General features: G+C 36.0%; 1 protein-coding gene across 1 annotated transcript in view; it reads right to left on the bottom strand.

Moving 5' to 3' along the window:
* Positions 1–26,543, bottom strand: part of RASA1 (RAS p21 protein activator 1) — a 53,355-nt gene that overhangs the window by 14,680 nt on the left and 12,132 nt on the right. Inside the window, exons 2-13 of the mRNA XM_051782600.1 lie at positions 23,241–23,390; positions 20,735–20,870; positions 19,909–19,979; positions 17,096–17,213; positions 16,191–16,222; positions 13,895–13,947; positions 13,055–13,205; positions 8,494–8,572; positions 6,171–6,291; positions 4,690–4,846; positions 3,054–3,141; positions 682–759 (exon numbers count right to left, since the gene is read on the bottom strand). Coding sequence (XP_051638560.1) covers positions 682–759; positions 3,054–3,141; positions 4,690–4,846; positions 6,171–6,291; positions 8,494–8,572; positions 13,055–13,205; positions 13,895–13,947; positions 16,191–16,222; positions 17,096–17,213; positions 19,909–19,979; positions 20,735–20,870; positions 23,241–23,390 — 1,234 coding nt within the window. The remainder of the gene's footprint in view (positions 1–681; positions 760–3,053; positions 3,142–4,689; positions 4,847–6,170; positions 6,292–8,493; positions 8,573–13,054; positions 13,206–13,894; positions 13,948–16,190; positions 16,223–17,095; positions 17,214–19,908; positions 19,980–20,734; positions 20,871–23,240; positions 23,391–26,543) is intronic.

The following is a 26,543-nucleotide window of genomic DNA, read 5'->3' on the forward strand; positions in this document are numbered from 1 at the left end:
CAACCCATTACATTGTACTCTTTTGTGTAGATGAGCATTGTCTTTGCCTTTTGCTTTGCTTTTGCAGTCTGAAGATTTCAATTTCACCTGCCACTTCATCTATTAATTCACCTAATTTAGTTCATTTATTAGAAGTATCCAAACATTTTTAATGTTCACAACTAAATGTTGTATTTTATTCCTTTTTATTCCTTTTCTTTATTCCACATTTTATTCTTTTCTCTACTACCTATAAAAAACAACTACATTCAATGTTCCTAAGATTTAAAAATATGAGGAATTCTTGAAGTATTTCCCCATTATTCTGCAATCATTACAGACTTAAATGTATAATACTGACTGTCCTCTGTCTCTGAGGAAACTCCAGCACTTTCAAAGGCCGAGAGAAATTAGGGCTCAAGAATGTTCAGGCATGTACGTGTTATTGAAAATTAAATCATTATTTAAAGGAGTACTTTATTTACATGTCATATACATTTTTATAAAATTTGTTCACATGCCATATAGATTTTCGAAGTTTCCCATATGAGGCACATTTTTGAAGTTGCTGACATCTTTACACTTTTATTCAGGATTTACTTCTACTGAAAGGGAAAGTCTGAGATTTATCCATATCATTTCGCAACGAAGAGGCAAAACACTCCTCCACATGCACCACCAACCCCACAATATCAGCTTCACCTGACGCAGGCGCTTATTTGATGTGCCTGGACTGGTTTTTCTTAAACTGCAAAACATCTGCAGAGCTTTCATCCAGTCCTAAAAGAGAAGGACACAGAATCGTGAAACGGAACCAAGTCAGACACAGCTTCTTGCAGTGGAACAGACATATTTAAAAGAAGAGTATCTGAAATTTCACTTTAGCTTAGCAAAACCTAGGTTTCCTGTAATTCCAAAGTACACATTTGAATATTAAAGCAAATTTCTTATCTTTGCTGAGCAAAACCTCATAAAGGATTTGCAAATCTGAACCACTTTCTCTTTTATAACTATCAAGCATTACTAATGGACATACAGTGTGACCTTCACCAATCTTCCAGTCTAGCGATACTACATGAAATTACAAATTGTATAAAAAATTAGGCAAAACTTTTTTGCTTCTGAGAAAATTACATTTAACAAGTCAAACTGGTCTGATTATTCTCTCCAGTACTCCAGTATGGCAGTCATAACACTGTGTATACTTCAAACAAAAACTAAAACATTAACAGAGAAACACAGAGCATATATCCAGCATTCCCCCGTTTGCTCACAAAAGCATACAGCAGAGTGGATGGATGGATGGATTCCATTCTGGTCATAGAAACAAAGAGTTTGTCTAACACCAAACTGCCTGCAGAACCTTTGTCTATATATTTATTTTTTTAAAACAAATAAGCTGCTAAGAGGCATTGTCAACTTGCCAGGCCACCTCTGAAAAAGTCACTCCAGTGTGAAAAAGCTAACAGGGAAGCTTTACAACGGGCCTTTGGAAGGTGGAAGATATGTTATAGCTTCATTCTCTAGTTTCTGTCCCCCAACCATTAAATTTTGTATATTTCTTGTGAAGCATAAAATTCGGGTTTTGAGTAACAGCCTCTTAAGTCTGTATCTCAAAGTACAATTTAACAATGTCATTAAAACCCCCACAACCCTGCTTCAATCTTACCCCTCGCAATATCCTTTACATTTTAAAAATACAGCAATATGTACTGCAGCTATTCTCAGCTAGACCACTTTGTGAGTCAGGTTTCTGCTTTCAAATCCTTCCACGGAAGGAAAAGCTTTCAGCTACACACCACGAAGTTTCTATTCTTCTATGAAATGTTACACAGTAAAGAAAGCTGAGCTTTCTTGAAAGAAATATCTGTAAACTTTTCTGGGCCAAAGCCATGTTATAAAGAAACCTGAAACAAGTGCATTTTGTATAAATACAGTGAAACAGCCTGTTAAGAAGATCAAAACCCAAAGAGGATTATACTAAATGTCCAGGAAACAAGACAGGATATTCTGTCTTCAACACATTCTTAATTCTTCTACTTTTTAGAACACAAAAGATTTTACAGATGTGACAAAATTCACGTGCAGTAAGGGGCACAGACATTAATTTATATATTCTCAATTACTATACAAAACACTGCATCTCAAAGACAGTACAGTGAAAGCTGTGTGACAAATGTGACTACACAATTCTGATGGCATCTCAGCTAATTCCACAAATTTGCATTCATTTAACAGGAAAATTTATGCTTTACTTTATATACAGTACAAGAAAAATACTGTATTTATATAGGCTTCATGCTCTGGTGAATAGCAGTCTATTATAAGTGCTCTAAACAGTTTTAATTCCATTCAAATAAAATCAAATGCAAAACTTAAACTTCTGATGTAACAGGTATACTTCAGATCTGAGGGTTTTCAGAGCTTAAAACTTAATAAATAAGAACATCGTGTCATTTTAGATAGCCTCTCCTGCTGGAAAATGAGTTTCAGAGAAGTAGGCTCCTATCTCACAATTCTTAATCAGTGAACATAACTGTTAAGAGAGCAAGTAACAGAAGGATAGCATATAAAACCAGAAAACTTTATGTTTTATGCACCATCAGGGTCCAAGATTATGAACACCTACCAATTTATAAACAGGACAAACAGGTGTTCAATATACTTTGATCATTGAGCACACATGCATGCATTAGCATTTCATTTCACTTTATTTATTTCAGTCTAAAGTAAAAGTCTTACTTACTATGCTGGAAAAGTCCTAGAGAGTGAATTGAACTATGTCAAGAAATGTATATGTTCTTCAAAAACACAGAATGGAAAATAATAGAAGTTCAGTCCATGGGACCTGACTAGAATTTGTCCAAACCAAAACCCTAAAGAGTACGTAATACAGATGCTGGATTCTCAGCACCAACCTCTTCCCTGACAAGTCTGCCACTACTCCATGTTAGCACCTCCTAATATAACCACTAAAGTACTTGTGATAACGCTTCCTGTTTCAGAAGGGCAACATCATTAAACAACACAAGACAAAAAATTACTTTTTTACACTTAGCAACAAAAGCTCTCACCTGTGCTTGTTCTGGAGTTTCGCCTGCAAAGTAAAAGATGTAATGCTCTTCACTAAAGTGCTGAACTACTATCTGAAAACAGTTTGGCCTTAAAAATAAACAAAACAAAAACGTAAGTTTTATTAATCTTCACATATTAACGGACATCTTCCCTTGATCTGTGCCAAAACAAAGTTTACACTGAATTAACAGATTTCTGCTGTTTGTCTGTAAGGAACACTGCATATTCCATCAATTTTTGTTCGTCTACATGTCATCATCACAACACGAAAAGAGAAAGAACTCCAATGAAAAGATTCCTCAGGCCCTTCAAAACTCCTTCAGAGTATTGATAAATTTTTAGAATGCTCTGTACTGAACAGGCATGTATGCTGACTTACAGTCAGAGGAAAAAAAAAACAGCCATCTGAAAAAACTTATCAACAAGGACTATTCCTAGAGAATTTAAAAGCAGCAGAGGTTCAGCATTAGTTCACAAGCGGTTAATCATACATTAAGGATTTGTTCTTTCAGGAAACAATATTAACTTAGAGAATCCCCTATCTGAACGTGTCCCATAGCTCTCATGACGAATGCAGTATGTACTGGACCACACACCAAACATTGGTGTATGTGACACAACTATACAACCTTAAATGTCACAGAAGTACCGACTTCACTGTACTGCTGAGGAAACAGCAAAGGCAGTTTTTTACCAGTTACCTGAAGTGCAGGAAGAACTTTGTCTCAGCTGTAGTTCACCACTAACAGCTTCCTAAGTTGCTGCTACCACAGGTCTCCTACACACCTGTGGTACCACCTAGTGCCCAACTACACTCTAAGCCACAACACAGGGTTTCTTGAAAGCTGTTCAAGAAACATAACCAAAATGTTCCTTTATTACAATATACACCAAAGCTTCCTGCATAATTGTCAACCTACATAAGGAACGTATCAGTAATTTTTTTAGATACTCTTTATCTACATACATGCTCCTCATTCCAGTATTTAGATGGAGGGTTTTTTCAAACTTATTGAAAAGATTTTAAAAGAACCCAAACAGATAAAAAAACCCACCAGTCTTTGCAGTTTAGGAAATGCCACTAATTTTAAGCATGTCTTGATGTTTTTTCACAAAAATAAACAGAAGTTGAGTATGTATAATTTTTAATAAATACTGAGATCCTTAGGATAACCAGAATTTCTAATTTCTATCATTTATTATATAAGTAAATGCACTTATTTCTTCTATAAAACACTATAATACAGGCCAGTGGAGTTGTTTTTGTAACTACCAATGAACAAATATGTAAACTCTTTCTTGGTAATTACTAATAATATCTGAAATGCTTTTGATTCTCAGCATATTTTGAACATCAAAATATTACAGGATATAATCTTCACATCAAATCTTATCTCTGAATATAGTAATTATGCAAAAAAATTTTCCTGTGGATGTTTAATCATATGAACTAGTTTACTACTAAGTTGGTCAACTGTAACAAAAGTACTAGTTCTCATACAGAAAAGCACTTACAGACTTCATTTAACCGGGTTAGTTTTCAAAGACCTACCAAAGGAATGTAGAACTTTTTGAATTGACAAAATTCTTTATCAATTCTTGGTTCAATACAATTAAAAAAAGCCAGTGTCCTACCTGCCAAACAAACTGTCATGTACTCCATAGACGGAACATACACTAAGGTCTATTAGTCCTTTGGGTTTTGTGGCTCGTTTTTCACTCTCAAAATAAATAAGCTGGGCATCATTCCCCTCTAATATAAAGTACAAGTTTTTCCATCTTTTTCCTTTACCTGTACAAGAGTCAAAAAAAAGTTATAGTACTTTTTAAAAGAACATGTAAATTTTGTAAATGAAGAAAAGAGGGCAGTACAGTTTTTGCCAAATTCCAAACAGAAGAACAATGTACAGGTAATCACGCGAGTTATAAAATCAGCATACATACTCAATTTTACACAACATGTGACGAAAACCAGACCCTCTTCGCAGATGCAGGGAGAGTTGCAAAAGGTTCCTTACACATTTTCAGGATTAAGCAAGTGCCTATGAGCTGCCTGAACAGTGAGTTCCTATCACTGTTATGACTGTATCTACACAGATTGCAAATAATAACAGTGTAGATCAAATTTATTATATTTTTATTACTATGATGCCTTAAGCCCCTAATGGTTTTTTTTATTTTTCTAATATTTGTAAGACTTGTAAGTTTTATAGGTAGGTTTTAAAAAGCAGAAACCCCTTTGTCCCTTGTTCCTTTCCCTTGTTTACACATTCCCTAACCCTTTTACCCCATTCTATGCCTTCTATATCAAACCTACCCTTGAATTCAGTAGCAGTGTTTAGTCTTGATAGACTCTTGATATGAGAAAGTTACTCCTAAACTGTGATAAATGTTTAACAGATTGCATTACAGCATCTTAAAGCAGTATGGCTGAAGAACAGAAATGGAAATATATTGTATGCAAACTTAAATCAGAATCAAGCCCCAAACACAACCATATCTAAGAATTTGGCTGGTTCCACATATACAAATACAAACACTTAATGAAAATATACTTTATTTAGTGAGTTTGAACACTACCTTGATAAGGATGCCTAGTTTTTGTGCTGTGGTCTGATTTTTTTCAGAACTGCCAACCAATGTTTTTATACTGTATGTAATTTCAGGTATCATGTCCTTCTATTCTCAAACTACTTAAGGAAAGATCTTTCATCCTCCTCACACACTTTCTAGAACCTTTTGTCCACTTCAATTTTGCTTTTTCTAGTACCATTACTACACTAACCTCACTAAGTGTGCATGTTCAACTAGGAGGTGCTGACCTCCACCCTCTGGTGACCAGCAATAGGGCACAAGGAAATAGAATGAAGCTGCAACGGGAAGTTCAGGCTGGCAAAAGTTCTTCACTGAGAAGGCAGCTCATCCTTGGAACAGGCTCCTCAAGGAAATCCTTACAGCGACATGCCTGTCAGGGTTCAAGGAGCATCTGGACAATGCTCTTAGTCATGTGTTTTTGGACCTTATGGGTCCTTTCCCATTTAAAATACTCTATGATTTTGTGATCCTTATCTGATTTTTTTTAAGAATAAAAAAGAATAGAAGCAAACATAACTCACTTTTTTTCAGAAGATAACCTTTTTTGACAATATTTTTGTAAAATGCATCCTTTGTTTTCCGACGAATTGTATTGTAGATTTCTCTTCCTTCCACTGTATCATTAAGCACTTGTTCTTGGTGCTGGAAAACATGTAAGAAAAACATACTTTAAGCTTGGAAACTGCCATTAAAAATGTATACCATGAAGTTGCAACCAGGATCATCTTACTGAATGCTACCAACTCAGTACTATTGTTCTCTCGTGTATTTTAGCAAAGCAATATAATATTTCATACAAAACACTTGTTAGAAATGTAATATAACTATTTCCATAGTTCAAGAATGGGCAGAAAAAAGCAGTATCTTTCCCTCTGATTTCTGTTAAATTTATTTATGCAAGTCTTTAAAGATATATCTAGCTAAATGTCTAGTCATGGACCCAAGTAATCATGGATAAACTCTGAAGCAACAAAAATGGTGCAGAACCAACTCACTCAAAGTGGCATAGCCCTTCATTAATCTCATTAGAACTCACATGTCCTAACTGAGCAGAACTCAAGACAAGAGAAGAAAATAGAAACAGGAAACAGAAAAAGCATAAATTCACACAGAAAATGGCAGGATCTGGAAATGCAAGTAATAAACAAGAATAGCCAAAACCAAAGCTAAGTCTGACCTTACCAAGTAAGGTGATGAGTAGAAGTTCTTTATCCATAAGAAAACATGAAAAGCAAGACTGTCAAGCAGTGAGAACAGAACTGAGATGATGTCCATAACATAACTGCACAAGGAGCAGGGCACAAAACAACAGATCTAGCAACAAATATTTTTAAGTAAATTTCATATTAGACGTGGGAAGTCAATCAGACTGACCCTAAAAGAAAGCAAAACTTGAGAATTTTTTTCCCCTCAAAATGGAGCGTAGTGGTATGTGAAAGGGATGTACACAAAGCAGAACATTAACTGCACCACTGACCGCTAAATTTTGAAACAAAGTCACAAGTGTATCTGGCTAGTTTAAAAGGATCTGAAGTACTCTCACAAGGAGAATTAGTCAGTGTAAAGTTTATTAATACAAGAACTGTAAGCACATATGCAAAAAGCTAAAATGAAGAGTTACTGCTGTGATTCAAGAGGAATGATAGAACATGAGGAAAGTTACTAGTAAAGTGTTTCAAGGAGCAGTGTGGGAATTCATATTTGCTTTCTGTTCCAACCACATTAATAAGCATGAGTTAACAGCAGCAAACAATAGGGAAGCACTGAGGACACAAACACAGTTTGCTTGTGGGAGGTGGTGAGTGATGGCCTTTGCATCACCCCACCACCCCTTCCTTTGCTTATTAAACTGTATTTATCTCAACCCAGGAGTTCTTTTGCTTTTGCCCCTATCCCACAGGAATAGGGAGTGAGCAAACTAAGGTGTGGGTCCTTGGCTGCTCACCAGGGTCAACCCACCACAGAAAACTACATGTATTCTAGGATATTTGTTAAGTGCTTTCCTCAACAAGAAAGGGAATTACCCATGACACGGTACTCTAAACTATTCTGGTCCACTGTGTTCAAGAAAGGCAAGTTCACACCAAAACTGGTGGCAGCAGGGTAGCTACAAGAACATTACAGAAAGTGACATGATCAGCTTTGGTGTGCATAGTTTGGTGAACAGAAGAAATGTTCTCGTATTAATATGAAAGATCTCCCAAAGGGATATGAACTGACTGTAACTCTATTTGGGGAGGACAGGAAGGCAAATTTCTAACCATTGAATCAGGAAAGCTTGGGAACAAAGGAGGAATAAAATATGCATGTAAATGCTACAACTAAATATAAGTTCAAGAAAACCTATATGACGTGGTGTGCTTATTACTAGTGGTCTCTCAGAATCAACATCTGCTATGGGGCAGATGCTATGCTCCAGAACAAATGCTGCAATCCCAGGCCTGAAATCATCCCTGAAGCTTTTCTGTGGGTACAGGTTTCCTCTGACAGGAGAAAAAACCCAGACACAAAAGAAAGGAGGGCAGACTGGTTCCCTTAGTCCCTAATGTGGGACTAAGTCACAGCATGTTTGAGCCAGGGACCAGAGCAAGGGGCACAGGGCAGAGGCTGAACACCTAACAGGACAGAGTGAGCTTACCATATTTTCTGCTGACTACAAGCCAACCTTTGGTATGTGAATGCATTTGAGGATAAAATAAAAAGAAACAGACCAGCTGAAAACATTAAAACTGGAGATGAAGCTGTTTAACTACCTGTATCTCTGCTGTAATGCAGCTCATAAACTGATTTGACAATGGTTCAGTATGTAACTTCAACATTAAACACTCAGAGATGAAATCTTACCTGCATTGGAACAGGATCTTTTAGGTAATATCCTTCAACAATCTGTTCTTTTCTATAGTGCTCAATGATGTCAGCAATACTGTTTCAATAAGAAAAAGAAGATTGAAATGTTAAACTCATTAATTTTTTCTCTGTTTGACAGTCTGCTTTTCCATACAACCATACAAAACTTTCTCACAGAGTTTTAATAAAATCAAGTGTTAATCATCATAATCTTCCTTGTAGCAATGAGAATTTGCTAATATACTGAAGTCAAGAAAGTTCACAAAACCGTATTCAGCACATATTAATTCTAAACTCTGCAAAATATTTTAATGAGTTGCTTAAAATGCCAAATGAGGCCACTGCACTTTCCACATTTAAGTAGCACATGTGCATTACCCACTTTCCAACTAGGCTGAAAATTGCTATTTCATTGGCAATAATATTCCAGGTCCTAGAGTAACTAGGGAAGGAGAACGGGAGATACTCAAAGTGCAATCTCCTTCTAGGCTGTGTGTGCAAAGATAACAAACAAGGCATGTGTTCAACACAGGAACAATAGTTGATACTGTAAAAGTAACCTCAAAAACTTCTAAATAAAGCTATATCAAGGCATCTCAGTTCACTTTTCTTTCCTTGTAATTCTGAAGCTATGAACTAGTGCAAGCTTGATATAACAATCTTCCCACACATACTTTTAGTTTTCAGGTATATAGAATGACATGAATTTCTGCTTCAGTTTCAGTGAAATCAAATAATTTCAATTATATCTGAGCTGCATAAGCCGTTTTCTGCATAAGAATTTAAACTGTGTAACATGACATAAAATAATGACTTGGTCATTTTTTTTAACAATAGCTACTGCCAACGTTTTGTAATCAATAAAACAGCATTGCATAACTTTTATCTCTCATTTAACCAGGACTGCCGTGACCATCAATGCATCCTCTCCGTCCTTGATTAAAAATGCCAGTGTAAGGAGCAGGTGCCTAATTTCTTCCTACTTTTTAATATGGGCTGAAGGACAAATTCAATTCAGTTGTATTTGAAAACTCCTTTTCTAGTTAAGAGTACCATAAAGACTAAGACTCCATGCCTTGATGGAGGCTCTGCAGCCTCTGCTCCCACTCATCAACTCAGATGGTCACCTACCTTACCACTATAACAGCTCAAATGCCTGAATGCTGAAACGAAGATACCAGGTATCTCCAGACATGTACACTACAGAATGTCAATCTGCAAGTGATCAGAGCTACCTAACGTGTGTAACATCAAGCATAAAATCACACTGACCACAAAACTTATCTAGGGGAAAATGAATCATAGCCTTCTTTAGCATTTGACAGGAACAGAAATCCTACTTATACAAACCACGTAAAGGAAGGCATAAATAACCCTGGATTAAAAAGAAACCAAAAACAAAAACAAAAAACCCCACAAACAAACAAACAAAAAACAACTAAACTGCTAGACTTGTTTTTATAAGACATAAATAGAAATAGATCTCAATACTACATTACAGTTACTTTGGTAATTTTAAAATGCTCAGCATAGGGTTTGTTACATTCCCCAGATCTCAGCTACTTGCATGATTTGAAAAGTATCTCACCATTGTGAACAGTATGGGTTTTTTTAAGTATGATTTGAAAGTTTTTACAACAGCAAACATTTCAAATAACAAAGAATACAGAAAGCAGTACTAAGTGATACCAATTCTATACGCTGTTAAATTACAAAGACAAAAAACATTAAACCCATATCATTCAGCTCATCACAATACAATCAGTCTACCAGTTGAATCAAAATTATCTTCCAGTTGTCTATTAAACTTTCAAATTGTGCTGTCTATCAAAATTCAAGGTAACTTGAAAGCTTGTTCACCATAAACTATTGAGTCAATGTTTTTAAGTTTTCTTTTGACATAGAATCTCTAGAAACAAAGAATCATCTCTAATTTTATAGCTTTTTCTGAATGCCACCTGTTACACAGGTTAAATTTTGGAAGAAGGCAGATAGAGGAAATGAAAGGACAGAAAAAGGGCCTGGTATGCTTTTCCTAACCACATGTTCTAAAATTAGAAAAATTACTGAAACACTAATAAATGCTTATCTTCTACAAAGCAATTTACATAAAGAATGGTGGGAGCACACACAAAAGGAGCAGGTTACTGGAAAAAATTAAGTCAGCCTATGCAGCAAAGAATATGAAATGATCACCCAAGATAAATTCTTCTGGAATACAAGCAGACATACTGTTGCTTGTATAGGTTATTGTGATTCCAGTCCCACATTTTGACATACAAAATATCCAATAAATAAAACAACTTCTTTTGGTTTGTGTTTCCTTACTATACTTACTTTTTACTTTTATATGGAAAATCTTAGTCTACCATTTATTGATACTATAACTGTAATCAGTACTCTGCAAACAAAGAGCGGGTTGTTTTCATTTTATCTTTTGTCCCAATTACAATCGCCAAACTGTAAGAGAATACGAAAAATACTATCAAGGATGATTTTGTAAAGATCTAATCAGATTTCAAAGGAGATACTTTGAGAGCACTTATGAAACAGCTTAATATAAAAAAGTTTATAGTTAATGGACACTGTCAAACAGATGCAGGTAACCAAGAAGTAGCACTTCTCAGAGTCAAAATTCTCACCTTGAAGAAAAACACTACATTTTTACAGAATCCACGATGAATTCACTGCACCAAGAAATGCTTGTAGTCTCATTACCTTGCACATAAATCCACACTTTTCATATTTCTGTTCTGGATTCAATACCTATTGTTCAATACCTATTGTTTTTCAGACTCTTCTGATTAGTCAATACAACAAAACCACATTAGTCTTCCCATGTTAAAATACTTCTTACAGTGTCCACATTATTGAACTAGTACAAGAATTTAAAATCCCACAAAGTTATTCACTTTTTCCTGCTCCTTAATTCATGCCATCTGCAGTAGATCTTACATCACAGAATTTGGGCAAGTTAGCATCTTCATTTTGGGGCCTTATCTTGCACTGCATTCTTCATCATGTTTGAATTTCCAGCAAATTTACTAACCTGCCACACATACTAAGTTGGACTGAATGTGATTACAGTAGTAATCCTCCAAAACATGCAACAAAACTGAATCAGATTCTCTTTCACAGTGAGGCAGATCTCTGGAAACTAAGTACCAAAATATTAAAAAAAAAAAAAATAATGCTTAAAGCATTCTGTCATAACTTACTGCTACTTAACTTCACAATTTAGTTTTCTGTTCAACACCATAGAATCTCCTTCAGACAAATGTAATCCATGCCTTAAGTAAATCCAGCAGAATTGTAATAACTTCATGTAGTAACTTTCTGAAGTAACACTATTTAATGCTGCAAAATCATTTGAGCCTAATAAGAGTTCCACTAACTTGCTGATAAATTTGACATCACCTAGGGTGAGGGCTCCTGGCCTATCGTCCTCCTAATAAGCCATGTAATTAGAAAATGTGCAAAAGAGCATTTACCTTCACAAAAGGCTGACACTGCAGCTCGCCTGGTTTTCAATGAGGATGTCTGGAGGCCAGACTGATTAATGAAGAAGGTATTCAAGCAGCCTAGGTGTGGCACAGGCATAGGTTCATAAGGGTCCAATTGTTTAGCCTCAAACCATCGTCCATGTGAAGTCATATGACAAAGTCCACTGAACTTCTTAGTGAGGAGACCTCGACATTTTCTCAGACACACCAGCTGCTGGATGTCTACCCACTCAGAAGCCAAGCTGGAAGTGAGAGAAATTCTCTACTGGGATGAAGAATGCCCTGGTTCTAAGTGACCAAGACTGGAAAAATGCTGATTTTTTTGAGGCAGGCAATGACCTCCATCAAAAGAGGAAGGCAAGTTTTCTCTACTGAGAAGTCTTCCACCTACAGGAACTCTAAAAACAAGACTACCACGGATGGAGGTGTACTGATAGCTTCTTCCACAAAAGGGGACACATATCTCATTATTTCTCTTTCTTTTTGTACAAATTACTATATTTTTGCACCAACGGCAGAACAAGTACATCTCAAATTTGCTCTCTGAACTGATCTGTATTTCTTTTCCAGGTATAACACACACATTAAAATGCAATTTAATAACTTTTTCTAACAATGAAGATGTTTTTCCCCTTTCTTGTGAATACCCATTTCTATCATTTGAAAACTCTAATGAATGTCTCAGATAAAATTAATATTTCTATTATCCCTTTTCAAATAGCCAAGAACACACTGAGTAGTTTCCAAGCTACTTCCAACAGAGCATTCTCCTAATTACAGATCCACAGTCTATGGATCCACATGACCCTTACAATCCACAATTTACAGTGTGACTGAACTGGTCTGCAGAAGGACTAATACTTCAAGAGAAAAAAGGTACACTGGGGCTCTTTAAGCTTTAAGAACTTGCTCAGTTACAGGTAACTACTAAGGAAGTTAGGGAAAATAGTTTCTATAAAGAAAATCATAGTCTTAAAAGTATAGCAGTAATCATAAACAGAATCAAGTTATACAAGTATAAAATACATACAATTCCTTTTGCCATCAAAACTTACCTATTATAGTATCTGCCTCCCATCATAAACTGATTGTTTGACGTTGGACATATTTTAAAACGCTGAATATTTTCACTGGTCCGAAAATAAAGTGAATAATCCCCAGGGGTATTATCTGAAGGCCTCACAAGAAAACTGCACACCTGACCAACTGAAAAGATATCGTAACAGTGTTAATTTTCTTAAGTGTTCTCTATAAACCCCTGTTAAATCCATTTCCACCTAAATTAGGAAGAATAGCACACTTGAAGAAATACAAAGCCTGTAAGGTAAATTCCAGCAGTGCTCTCCAACTAGGTGAACTAGGACTAAGCCACCAAAATTAATAAAAAATGGTTTAGTTGTAGCCCACATCATCTTTTCCCCGTCTTTAAAAAAGCACTAAAAAGGGTTGATAATGTTTTCAAAAAATAAGAATTTCTGTTCCAATATTTAAAGTAAGCTATTAAACAACATGGCTGAAAAATACTGATGTTTTCATTTAAAGAAATATTTGCTTTCAGAAAGTGCAAAGAATGTTTATAATATATTTTCTTTTAGGTATATAAAAGCCTAGTCTCCACAGCATTTTGAAGAAGACATCAAAAAGTGAAATAACTGATAACACATTTATTTATTTAAAAATTATTTAAATCAAAAATTATTACATTAACAGTACTAATAGCCACAACAGTTTTCCGCCAGTGTAGTTTTCTACTGAAGTAACAACCGCAGGGATTTGAGACTCTTAAGATACTTACATATGTTCTGACATAAAAGCAAGTTTTGTCACACTCTAATATTAAAAGGATCCTTTTTGTGCCATTTCACTATTACTATTTCAATCAGAAATACATGTACCTGTCATCAGCAAATTGTAAGCCTCTTGTTTGGAGATCTTCCCGTGGAACCATCTTAACAAAGATGAAGAGAAAAATCAGAAAGCAAGACTACCAGCTCTCTGTTTTGGTTGTGGTGACATTCAAGGCTCTAGTACCTATAAATTAATCTTTATTTAAACAGACCTAATATATATAGCTGAGACAATGAATATGTTACTTAATGATTCTGTTCCACCAATACCATGAAAAAAGTAACATTAACAGGTATATAAATAATTTCAATAAAAATATCCAACACTTGGAGCTGATGTCCAAACCCAACTCTGTTTAGAGATTAAAATGAATTGTCTAAAGAGTAGACAATTTGATAGGCATTATTTGAAGTCAGTATCACACAGCAGTTTACTTGAATCATAAAATCCAAAGCTCAAACAAGGAAGTTAAAACACTGCACAGAAAACCACAAACTCAAATTTGCCAGAGCTGTGGAAATAAAACCTAACTTTGTTAGATTAATGAATACAAACTGCTTTGATCACACACCTTGTACCTTCCCAGAGTTCTGTGTCAGAGCAGTATTCCATAAAAGTTCAGCAGCCTCTGCCTAGTCTTAGCCTGATACTTAGCACTATTCAGTTGCTACAACTGCTACATGCTGCAGCTTAATATTCTGTATTCAAATGAAAGCTAAAAATATGGCTTCTTTATGTATCAGAAAAGAGCCCAATTTCTAACTTTCTTCCTATACTACCTTTAGGGTATGCTCAAGGCAATCTCCTCTGTATTTCTCTGAAAGGCAAACAAATGTTGAAAGACAGTATAAAAGTTCCAAATATCTGCTACCAGCTACTTTGCAAAAAAGTAAATAAAAAATTCCACATTTGAAGGGCTCCATACTGCCAAATTGATTAGCAGAACTCAGTACACAACAAACATACTAGCGAAATGCCTCCTTCAGCCACCAGCCTCTTGGAGACTGAAAAGTGGGTAACAGTGAAAAAGCAGCAAGTGCAAACAGACAAATGAGGACATGAGATTAAATAACCAAGCCACTAGTAATTTTTTATTTGCAACTCATCTTCACTTTGTAGTACCTTAGAATCCTTTGGGTTGGAAGAGACCTTTAAGTTCATCAAGTCCAACCATTAACCCTGTACTGCGAAGTCCATCACTAAATCACATCTCGAAATGCCACATCTACACACATTTTAAATCCCTCCAGGGATGATGATTCCACCACTGTCCTGGCCAGTGTATTCCCAGGTTTGACAACCCTTTCAGTGAAGACATTTTCCCTGATACCCAATCTAATTTTCTCCTGGTGTAATCTGAGGCTGTTTCTTCTGTCCTATCACTTGTTAGGAGCAGAGACAGATCCCCACATGGCTACAACCTCCTTTCAGGTAGTTGTAGAGTGAGAAGTTAACCCCTGAGCCTCCTTTTCTCCAGGCTGAGCCCCCCTTACTCCCTCTGCCACTCCTCACCACACCTGTGCTCCAGACCCTTGTCCTGTTCTGTTGCCCTTCTCTGGACTTGCTCTAACACCTCAATGTCTTTCTTGCCATGAGTGGCCAAGAACTGAACACAGGATTTGAGGTGTAGCCTCACCAGGACCCTCTACAGAGAGATAATCATTGCCTTGGTCCTGTTGGCCACACTACTGCTGATCCAAGTCAGGATGCCATTGGCCTTCTTGGCCACCTGGGCACACGGTCAGCCATTGTCAACTAGTACCCCCATGTCTTTTTCCCCATATGCAGCTTTCTAGACACCCTTCTTCCAGACTGTATTGCTGCCTGGGGTTGTTGTGATCCAAGGGCAGGAACGACCTCTTGACCTTGTGGAATCTCCTACCACTGGCCTCGACCCATCAATCCAGACTGTCCAGATCGCCCTGTAGAACCCTCCCATCCTCCAGCAGATCAACTCTACCACTCACGAGGCTAACAGATACTTTTCTAACACTCTAGTATTTCTAGTATTTTAGTATTTCTAGTACTTTGCTCTCTCTCCAGTACTTAGAGTACTCTACAGCAACTCTGTTCAAGAAATACTCCATTGTGCATAATTTGGCTGAAAGTGATTATACATGGACTCATCCAAGAATTCAACACTGCAATATCCATTAGCAGTAGGCAAACCTATCGCAGGACCCTTTCATGTTACTTATCCATGCATCTTCAGCAGCTAATACATAAAAATGTCTTGAAACAAAAAAACAAATCTCTTTGGTAAAAAAAAAAAGCTTGGAAATCTCATAGTTGAAGTTTACAAACAGTTATGATTGCTTTTAATAACAAAACAAAAATCCTTACATTTTGCCTTCATGAGGATCTTCTTCTCTTCCCTATGAAAAAATTAACATATTAAGTGCATGACGACAGTACAGCTCAATTCGAAAAATAAATGTCATAAGTTAAGACCTTCTGTAGAAAATATACAAAACACTTAGAAGTCTGAGGCATTTTTGAACTAAAGGGCTTACTACAATTCTGTGAAAAGTTTTCCTCTTCATTCATTAAGTGGAAATTCAGCCAAAATATGTTCTTTCGGAGGATTGTTTCTCTCATGTTTCAAGTCCTTTTTTAGAGGTGGTAACCTTCTAAAATCTCAACTTTCCTAAGCTTAAATTAGCCACTGACCTATCAGACTACAGATCAAGTCTAGTACTGCCACTTCAATTTAGTCATTCACATCCTGACACAGGTCTGAGAGAAGCATCTCGGGTAATACTGCTATTAGCAAAACACATGTACTGTACAGGAAAATATTATAAAAAGTATATTTTTCTTTTTTTCCCCTCTTGTCAATAAATTTTTAAGCCAAATTTCACCCTAGTATGAAGAGAAAGACCTGCCATAATGCAAAATTACATTTTGTGGAGTTTGACATTTCATGGCAATGGTAAGAAAGAAATGCAATTGAAATGAGTAGCAGATTCTTCATCGGGACAGTCAAGTTTAGGGAAGTGCTTAGCAAATTTACAGTACCATTTATTTCTACCTGTATTTGGACAACACATGAATAGGCATTTTTGATACTGAATTAGGCTTAAAGGTTTGTTGCAGTATTCTAGAGTTACTAGATCAAATTACTTGGTTTAGAAAAGTACATAATTAGAAAACAAGCAACTAAATGTCACTAGTTTTTGTTCATTCAAATATTATTTTACAAAAAGCATCTCATTCACTTAAGAAATTTGAATACAAAAATTACTTACCACTTCTTCTACCAGGTCTTCTACAATAAGACCTTGTTCATCTGTCCGAAGGTTTGTAACCCACATCCAGCCATCTTCCAATTCATTATGGACAATAAACATGTCTCCTTTAAGGAAACTGAAGAGGGTTACAGCAAGATTTAAGTCAGAGATACGATCGTAATATAAACTTTAATAAACACAGTGAATTCTTGAGTATAATTTCCACAAAATATTTGGGAAAACCTACTTGTGAAAAACGCATGAATTCATACCCCAAGCATATCATGTGTATTTTTCCTCACAGTTAAGAGGCTGCTATATAAAAGTTTTTGTATTTTTTATTTATGTTTGGTATCTAATATATACTTCAGTGCTATCAACTTCAAAAATAACACCACAACAATATTAAAAGACAGTAACATTGTTCTTTTATCAAGAGAGATCAAATACTAAACACGAGTAAAATAACCCTCAGTAGTCTACAAGAAAATAATATTCCTTTCCTTGAAAAATAATCTTGCATAATAGAAGCTGTGGAATATCTGTTCTTTCTGTTCTTACATATGAAGACAAATGATACAAAGAGAGTGTAGAACAGCTACCAGAGAAGCCGCACGATTCGCTTCATGAAATGCATAGGAAGCATTAACATACAGAATCACAAAATCAACTAGACTAGAAAAAACCTGAGATCATCAAGTCCAACCTATGACTGAACACCATCTTGTCAACTAGACTATGGCACTAAGTGCCATATCCAGTCTTTTCTCAAACACCTTCAGGGACTCCACCAGCTCCCCGGGCAGTCCATTCCAATGTCTAATCACCCTTTCTGTGAAGAAATTCCCCCTAATGTCCAACTTAAAGCTCCCCTGGTACAGCTTAAGACTAGGTCCTCTCATCTTGTCACTAGCTGCCTGGGAGAGCAGCCTGACTCTCATCTGGCTACAACCTCCTTTCAGGGAGTTGTAGAGAGTGATGAGGTCTCCCCTGAGCCTCCTCTTCTCCAGGCTGAACAGCCCCAGCTCCCTCAGCCTCTCCTTACAGGACTTGTGCTCAAGTCCCTTCACCAGCCTCATTGTTCCTCTCTGGACCTGCTCCAGCACCTCAATATCCTTCCTGAACTGAGGGGCCCAGAACTGGACACAACACTCCAGGTGTGGCCTCACCAGCACTGAGTACAAGGGAAGAATCATTTCCCCGGTCCTGCTGGCCACACTGTTCCTGATACAAGCTGGGATGCCACTGGCCTTCTTGGCCACCTGGGCACACTGCTGGCTCATGCTGCTTCCCCCTGCCAGTAGCACTGCATGGTGTTGTTGTGCTCAAACTGTAGGACCCAGCACCTAGTCAATGGGAGTTTCATTTCTGGAAGGTTAGTGTAGGTTACTCCTTACTCCAAACTCAGGTCATATAAAAACCTTTCACTGCAGCACCGATTTTTCAATCAAGTTTCATGACACATTAGGGTACAGGAAAAGGAATAAAGGATCAAAGCTCATTAATTACTATTTCAGTCAAAAATTACACAGCAAATGTCTATGGCATTTCTCTTATTTGAAACAGGTTAACAGAAAAGGCATTAACTTCAACAATAGCACACAGCAAGAATTAAAGAACAAAAAGCAACAAACCGCTATTGAAAACAAAGAATAAATTCAGCTGCTTTTGAACCTTAATAGAAGACAGACAACAAGAACACATTCCATCAGCTGTACTGTTACTACATAGAACACAGGCTGAAATTAACTCAGTAATACTTCAAACTTGCTAAATATTAACTATGATATTAAAATTCTAGGTCAAGATTCTCTGAAATGCATAATGTCTTCATGAGCATATTAATTCAACCTAGAACAAAATGAGAACTTTGGTCCCAGCTGATGATAATAGTAAAGTAATAAAATGCTTTTTCCTCTTAAGTTGGTAGGTGCAATAAGGCACTTAATGGACTCAGTCTCTCTTATGCTCACACATAATAGGAAGCCTTATTTGCAATATGCCATTGGAAAGGCCCTTCCTTGTCTTATCACCTTCTTAAAAAGCATAACCGCAAAACCAAATATCCTCATATCATCTTTTAAAGGGTCACATAGGACTGGACTGCGACCCTTGGAATACATTTCCTTTCCAAAGAGGATATAAAGCTCTCATACCTTTCGCTACATTTTAGGCTTATAGTCCCAAAGCCAAACCAATTCCCAATTCTGGTGTATTACATCTACTTAAGAAACCAGAACTACTCCTTAATAAGATTAGAAATCACTAGAAATCTCTTTCAAATACTCCTACTTTTCTATCTGAAAAAAAAATCCATTTAAAGAAAGCAGTACCAATTCTAAGCAACCAGAAAATGCTCTTCTATTGAAAGGCCCTTTTTCCATTTTCTTAAATTTATCAGTAGTCAAGGTTCACTTTCTAGTGGTTTGAATTGTTTGCTTTGAACTTTTTATCTACTAACAGTTCTGTGGCAGTTCAGGAAAAAACCTAGCTCACTTCTTTCACATACTCACATAAGGCATTTCCGCACAGAATTCTTTCACACAAACTTACTTTTTTGGTAAAAGTCTAGGGCTTTTAAAAACTATAACATTACTAATTTTATTTCTATAAACTTAATGTACCTTCCCTTACAACTAATATAAACAAATACTGAGAATAAAAAGTCTTATTGTTATTTCCAAAGAAAGAACAGAGAGGCATCATCCTTTAATCTGTGTTAAGTTTAAAGATGCAGCTGGGCAGTATTTGCCTATGAACATCTACTTAAATCCTCAGTATTCGTAAGTACTCTTGAGAATTTTGCAGCTACTACTATTATTCAAACATACCTTATTTCATCAGTTTCTGGCACTTTGGTGTAAGGTAGAATTGCTCGAACTCTCCTTCTGTCCTCCACAGGCTACAATGTAAGAGGAGAGATCAAAGATAATACTCTTCTCTATAGTGTAGAATCCTTCTCCCCAGCATTATGCTATTCTGAGGCAAAGGACTAGTAACATCACTTATATCTCCCCTGCCAGTTTTGAACTTTCAAAGCTCAAAACCACTGAGAGCTGGAAATGCATAATTCATACACTTAGCTAAGAGAGCTCTCATTTTAAACTTCTTTTTCACTTAGACTGAAAGAAATGTCCAGAAGTTTAACATTTAGAAACATTGCTATTTAGGTTTTGGGTTTTGTTGTGTGGGATATTATGCAATGTTTTGTTTCATTTTAATTACTTATATTGTTTAAAGGATGGGCACATGAAAGAAACCTTGGTTATCTCCAGACTGCATATTTTGAAACCATCGCTTGATACCACAGAGCAGTGAAGGTAACATTACAACAGTGCTCTTTATTAGCCAAGATCTGCACACTTTCTTGTTTATTTCTGTCTACTTAAAATGCTGTTACTACATTTGGAGATAACTGCAACACCTCTAGCTTCCTTATTATATATTTTCAATAAATAGTGGGGTTTTTTTAAATCACTACTTTGTATCAGTAAAAATGCATTTTTATATTCCCTATAGTTCCACACATGCCTTTGCAGAACTACAGGAAACTTTCTGAAGTGGTTTTCCCAAAGATAACTATGAATGTTGATTAAAGTTAAGAACATTTAGGTTAAGCTACAATTCAGAATTTTGCTATAAAATGTTACTACTTGCCTCTGGAGGTGCTACTGGAAATAGCAGCTTTTCCCCTTTCAGTAAACAGGACACGTGACTGTAATAACCGATCAGGTCTGAGAGTGAAGCAAAACGACGTCCACCAATGTAATAATCCCCGCACATGGCAATAATCCTGTTAATTAAAAAAAAAAGAAGTTTGACACTAGAAAAATTTTTGCTACCTTTTTTTTTTAAAGAAAAGGAGATTAGGGTCATGTCTGATTCTTAAAACAGTGCCTATATGCAGCAAAATGCAGTATTACAGGATCTCTATAAACATTTAATTAAACCTTAGCTAATGAATATTTAATCAAAAATTACAGATATATATTGCATAATACACCAGTCTTCTATCTAAAGAAAGTGCTGATTTACAGAAAAGACAGTACATTTGTCAGAACTAACTGAAACTAAAAGGAGAAAAATGTGTTGAGTGTCCTGGAAAACTGAAGCAATGCACTGGTAGACACAAAAGTATTATTATTTGTATCATACAGGACATACACCTTTTATGATCACAGACAAATTTAATGAAGTAGCAAAGTATTTTAACAAAAAATTACTACATTTGATTATACAATACAGAAAACTAACACCTTCAAAAATTAGTCCCTTCATTACAGTTACCTTAGCATCCATATTAATCGTTAAGAAATTACTTCAGAATAATCAAAGTATGTCCTTTATACTCAAATTAAAAATTTGATAACTAATGGAAAAAAGCTTACACAACCATTTCAGTAATTTAACTTCCTACAGAACTGTTTATTACTATTTAAGGTTGGTGATACTTCTTAAAGCAGAGATTCTTTAATGCCTAATTTGAACTAAATTATTTCTCCCAAACAGTGACGTAAAATGTACATAGAGATGAATCTTCGGAGATTAAAGTTTATAAGCATATAGCACTGCAAGGGGAGTCAATACAACTCTAAGGACACAGGCTAGGTGTTTTAGCAGATTTTCTCTAAGATTTCTTGGCAAATTATTCAACAGGGATCAGGTTCTAAATGAAATTTAGTGGTTTGGATTATTATTTCATCAAGCATAAATGAAACCTTTCTTCAGAACACTGAGTTAGCAAATACAGAAAGACTTCTGTAATCATCGAAAACTCTGAAGGAAAAGATTAAAAACAAATATATTGTCTCAAAGTATATTGTATCACTGACTCACCAAAAACATGCTGCATATATGACTGTATACAACTTTCAAGGGACACCAAAAGAACTGAAAGAATGATTCCTTAAGGATTAAAAATATTTTTCTTAGGGAATTGGAAATCATTTGATTATTTTCTATCCGAAATGCACCCATTTTTACAGGGTGCATAAACCAACAGCCAATTGCCTGACACTGACTTCAAAAGGAGAAGCTCTTAAAAATAATCCAAGACTCCAAAACAGCGCTAGAAGGCAAGTATGGCCAGAGTTTCCTTTTCTGCTACTGCTACACAGGAAGCAGCTGCCGTATGTGTATCAGTACAGCTGAGAAGCTGAAATTGAGAGCTCAGATGGCAAGATACAAACATAAGGTACTATCTGTGTGTCACATTGTCTGCACTTAGTAGAATTATGCCTTCACGGCTATAGTACATCAAGACCTCTGAATCACACTTCATCACACAGTAGGTGCAACCAAAACCTCCCTACATCTGCAAGCCATGCACATAGTGGCTTATAAAACGGTATTCTGGATAATTCCCAACTTCGTAAGAAGTATTTGCTTCCAACTTGTTTGTTAGGATCAAGACAACTGACAAATACTTCTTTTACTGCTGAAGAAATGCATTTGCCTTCCTATTTTGTAAAGAGGAACATTACACTGCAGCACTCCACTTGCTGACTAACCTTCAAGCTGCTCTAAGAAGGTTAGTCAGCACTATACACCTCATTTACACCAAGGAATAAACAAACTTCATAATGCACACTTGTTTGACAGTGGTAAAGTAATCCAAGCTACCACTCTGGATAAAGAGCTACTTGTATTACAAACAACTAATTCTAACACATGCTGAAAGCTGTTTCCAGCAAACGCTTTGGTTATTAAATACCTCTTTGTTTCTTCTTTTTCTTCCTTTTTTTTTCCTGGTTCTTTTTTTCATTTTTTCCCCTCCAAATTAAGGAAGCAAACAGATGTGCTAGCACTTTAACTATGCCATGTGAGCTACAATGACTACTATGGAACAGACTCAAAACAATCTCCTTGACTGACTAATGAAGCCTGTATGTTGCTTAAAGCCTATTCAAAACCACTTTAGACTAGCTTCTGTATACAGATATTTTCGTTTTCCTGACACTTTAGTTCTTTATTTTATAAAGTAATTTTAAGCATCATATTTTAAAACAATTAAACACAAGTAAAAAGCTGTACAACATAAGCATAAAGAGTAAAAAATATTGAATTATAATACAATGATAGTTTTCTGCTTGCACCCTACTGAGTTCTGAAACAAAAAAAAAAAATGGATCACAATATTCAAAATAAAACATTTAATTCTCACCTAAAATGATTGACATTTGTTTTACTAAGGAATGAAAGCACAAATGAACCTGGTCTCCGATCACTCTCTCGAATAAGGTAACTTCCAGGTTTTCCCGCTTGTCGAAGACGTTCTTCTGCAATTGTTCGGTCAAGTTTTCCATGATACCACCTGAAAAAGAGTAACAATGAGTGTCCTTAGAACTTAAGGGTTTTGTTTATTCTCACACAACAAATCTATGAAACTAACAAAAGATTTCAGTCAAAAGTGATGTAACTTCAAAGCTTTGTTTCGAAGTTATTACATTGCTACAAGTTTAACCTCCAAGTTTACCTATTTCTAATAAACAATACTTTTAACACAGCCAAGTTTTTCAGATAACCTGCTTTTCCCAAGGAACCACCCTAAGGTGGAGGGTCTATATGTATCCTCAGTTTTTTTCTCCTCCCTAATTTGCTTATTTTAAACAGGAACAGAGATGAGTGATCTGACTTGGAAGACTCCTGCATTTTAAGCCTACACAGGTTTTAGTTCATGCTGGATATTTCAAAAGCACAAACTGAGAAGTGCATGGTATCAGCCTGCTTATCAGCTGACAGAGATACTGCTGCAGCAAAGCCTGTGAATGGGACAGCAGCCACCAGACCACCATCCAGCCCCAAAGCCATCTTTCCTAATCACGATGTGTACCCTATCAATTGAAAATGAGTGCTGATGCACAGCAAATCACAGACTGCAAAGTACAACAAGGGAATACTTCAATCTACTGTTATCATTCAAGCATTCAATCACCTTACTCAGTTTATTTACAAGCCTTTGTGAGAACCCTTGTTCTATCCAAAATGATCAAATATTACTTCCTTAAAAAAAAAAAAAAAGGCAGCAATGGAGAGTACTTTTCAAACATTGCCAACCATTGCTCTCACCACCTTCACAAAGCCACAGCATGTTCCAGAGCTATATACTGTAATAATTCATTAGCTCCACCAACTAACTCTGCTTAATTCAAACTTTAATTTTTACATTCAAGAAAACATCACCTTCCAAACAGCCACTGTTTTAGACAATTTAAATACTTCACTATTTCAGATCATGTGCCTTTTAGTTCTAACACTTCACATATGTCTTGCAAGAGTCACAAAAATGCAATTTGGAAGAGATATGTAAATGACCTTTTGAACTAATATATGCAAGAATATCAAATATATCACAAATTGAAGTTCCAAAAAAAAATCAATAGCTAAATTGTTGATAAAATCTGATCAGATGCATTTTTCTTCTACAAAATGGAAGCCAAAGCTTTGAGAGCTTTTGTCAAAAGAAAAATCAGATAGACTAAACTAGTAAAAATCATTATACCAGTAGAAGCAGCACCAGCACAGATACTGTTTACCCTGGCAAAGCCATGTGCTTGCTAATACAGGTCTCATTTGCCTCTCCTTCCTCATCCTGATCAAAACAAGTTCAACCAGAAAGAGCACTGTTGTGTATGTGCAACACACAGCACTTAAGACCGCTGCAGGCCAAGTTACATTACCGAGATCCTGCGTCATCCCATTCCAGGGCACAGCAGCCTTGTGAACAGAAACCTGTCATTCAAAGATGGTCCACAAAAAAGTGGATCATACTTCCCCTCCCAGAAAGGTCCTTCAGGAAATGAAACAAAATCAAAACTGTCAGTTTTGAAGTACCTAGGATAAAATACTCTGCTTGTCAGTGTGCACAGCATAGGTGAAACTCGAGTGAGTTTGTTCCCAGCACATGTCACCACTGGGCTCTGCTTTCCTGGATAGCCTGACTTTCACAAAGTATGAAACTGCCTAGAGATACAAGAAGCTTTCCTGATCAAGAAATTCAAGGAAACCAACATTCCATAAAGTCTATTTTAAACTAACAATAGGTTTACTGTGCTTTTATTTGTTCTTATTTATCACCCACATCAGAAAAATAATCTTAATTCTTTTGAGAAACACATGTATTACAGTGCCAAACTAAAAAAAAAAGGCACAATTTCAAAATGAGGAAGGTGGAAGTCTTAGTAAGAACAGAAATTACCAATAAAAAATTTACTGAGAAAAAAAAAAAAAGGCAGGATCATATGCAAACAAAACAATCAACTTTTCTGTAAGGGACAGGGATTTCTAACAATGACAGCACAAACTTGGGTGCTCCAATTTTCAGTCCAGAAGCTTTGAACAAGGAGAACACCCTCCTTGCTGGTGACAGCAATATATATATTGGTATAGCCCACATATGGAAGGTCACTTTCTCTAACACTGAACAGGCACTCTGTCCCATTCAACCATCTTACATCAACCCTACCAGAAAACATTTATTACCTGGTAAAGCAAGGTTAAAAATTACTTGCTGCCCCATTTAAGGAAAAGTTTGTTTTCTGAAATAAAAATATCGAGTTAACTTCTGAGTGCAACTAAAATCAGTGTCACTGAGTTGGTATTTGAAATATTAACTTCTGATGGAAAAAACACCATATTTTACAGCTCACTATGCATTAGTGTAATGCACGAATTACTCTATATAGTACTACCCACAGAGATAAATATTAACCCTGAATTTAATACAAATTGCAGCAAAGCAGTCAGTGTTGAGCAATGATAACAGAGAACAGTTCAAGCGACATCATCCTCAGGAAGCCTCTGTAGATAGCACACATCTTTAAAGAACAGGATACACACTCAAGTGCAAGTATGTATGATACCATTAGAATATGCAAAATGCTTGTCAAGAAATAACTACATTTTTCCAGAGAGCAGAATTTTATCACTAGACAAAACCAGTTTATTCAAGCAATATACAATCTAAGAGTGTTGAAAGACTTCATGGTCAGAAGTGCACATCTTATAATTCATCTACTTATTGCCTGTTTTCTGTGTTATAGAAAGATGCACTCTGCAAATTTGATATCAAAGTTCTTGAAGGTAATGATGCAAGCAGTAAAGACTGTTTTACAAAACTGAAGTATTTGATTTGATTTAAGGATATTAAGTGCTCAGCTAAGGAGTTGCATTATATATTTTCTTAATACTACTGTTAAACTGCTGTGGGGTTTTTTTTTTGCTTTGAAATATACCCATAGATCAATTTTTCTGTGAATACTGATGAATGTACCGAGCACTGATGAAAAATGTTAAGAACACTTATGCTGTATTGTCAGTTACACAGAAAGATCCCTTCAACAGTCAGTGCCAAAGAAAGTACAACAGAAATGAGTAAATTACAGAACCTGCCATATTTGTAATTTCATCAGAAAATAGACTGCAAACACTATGAAGGATACGACCACACTACCATAATTTCTGAAAT

The sequence above is a fragment of the Manacus candei genome, unplaced genomic scaffold, assembly GCF_025592945.1.
Source record: "Manacus candei isolate 608988 ecotype Guabito, Panama unplaced genomic scaffold, ASM2559294v1 h1tg000016l, whole genome shotgun sequence".
NCBI lineage: Eukaryota > Metazoa > Chordata > Aves > Passeriformes > Pipridae > Manacus > Manacus candei.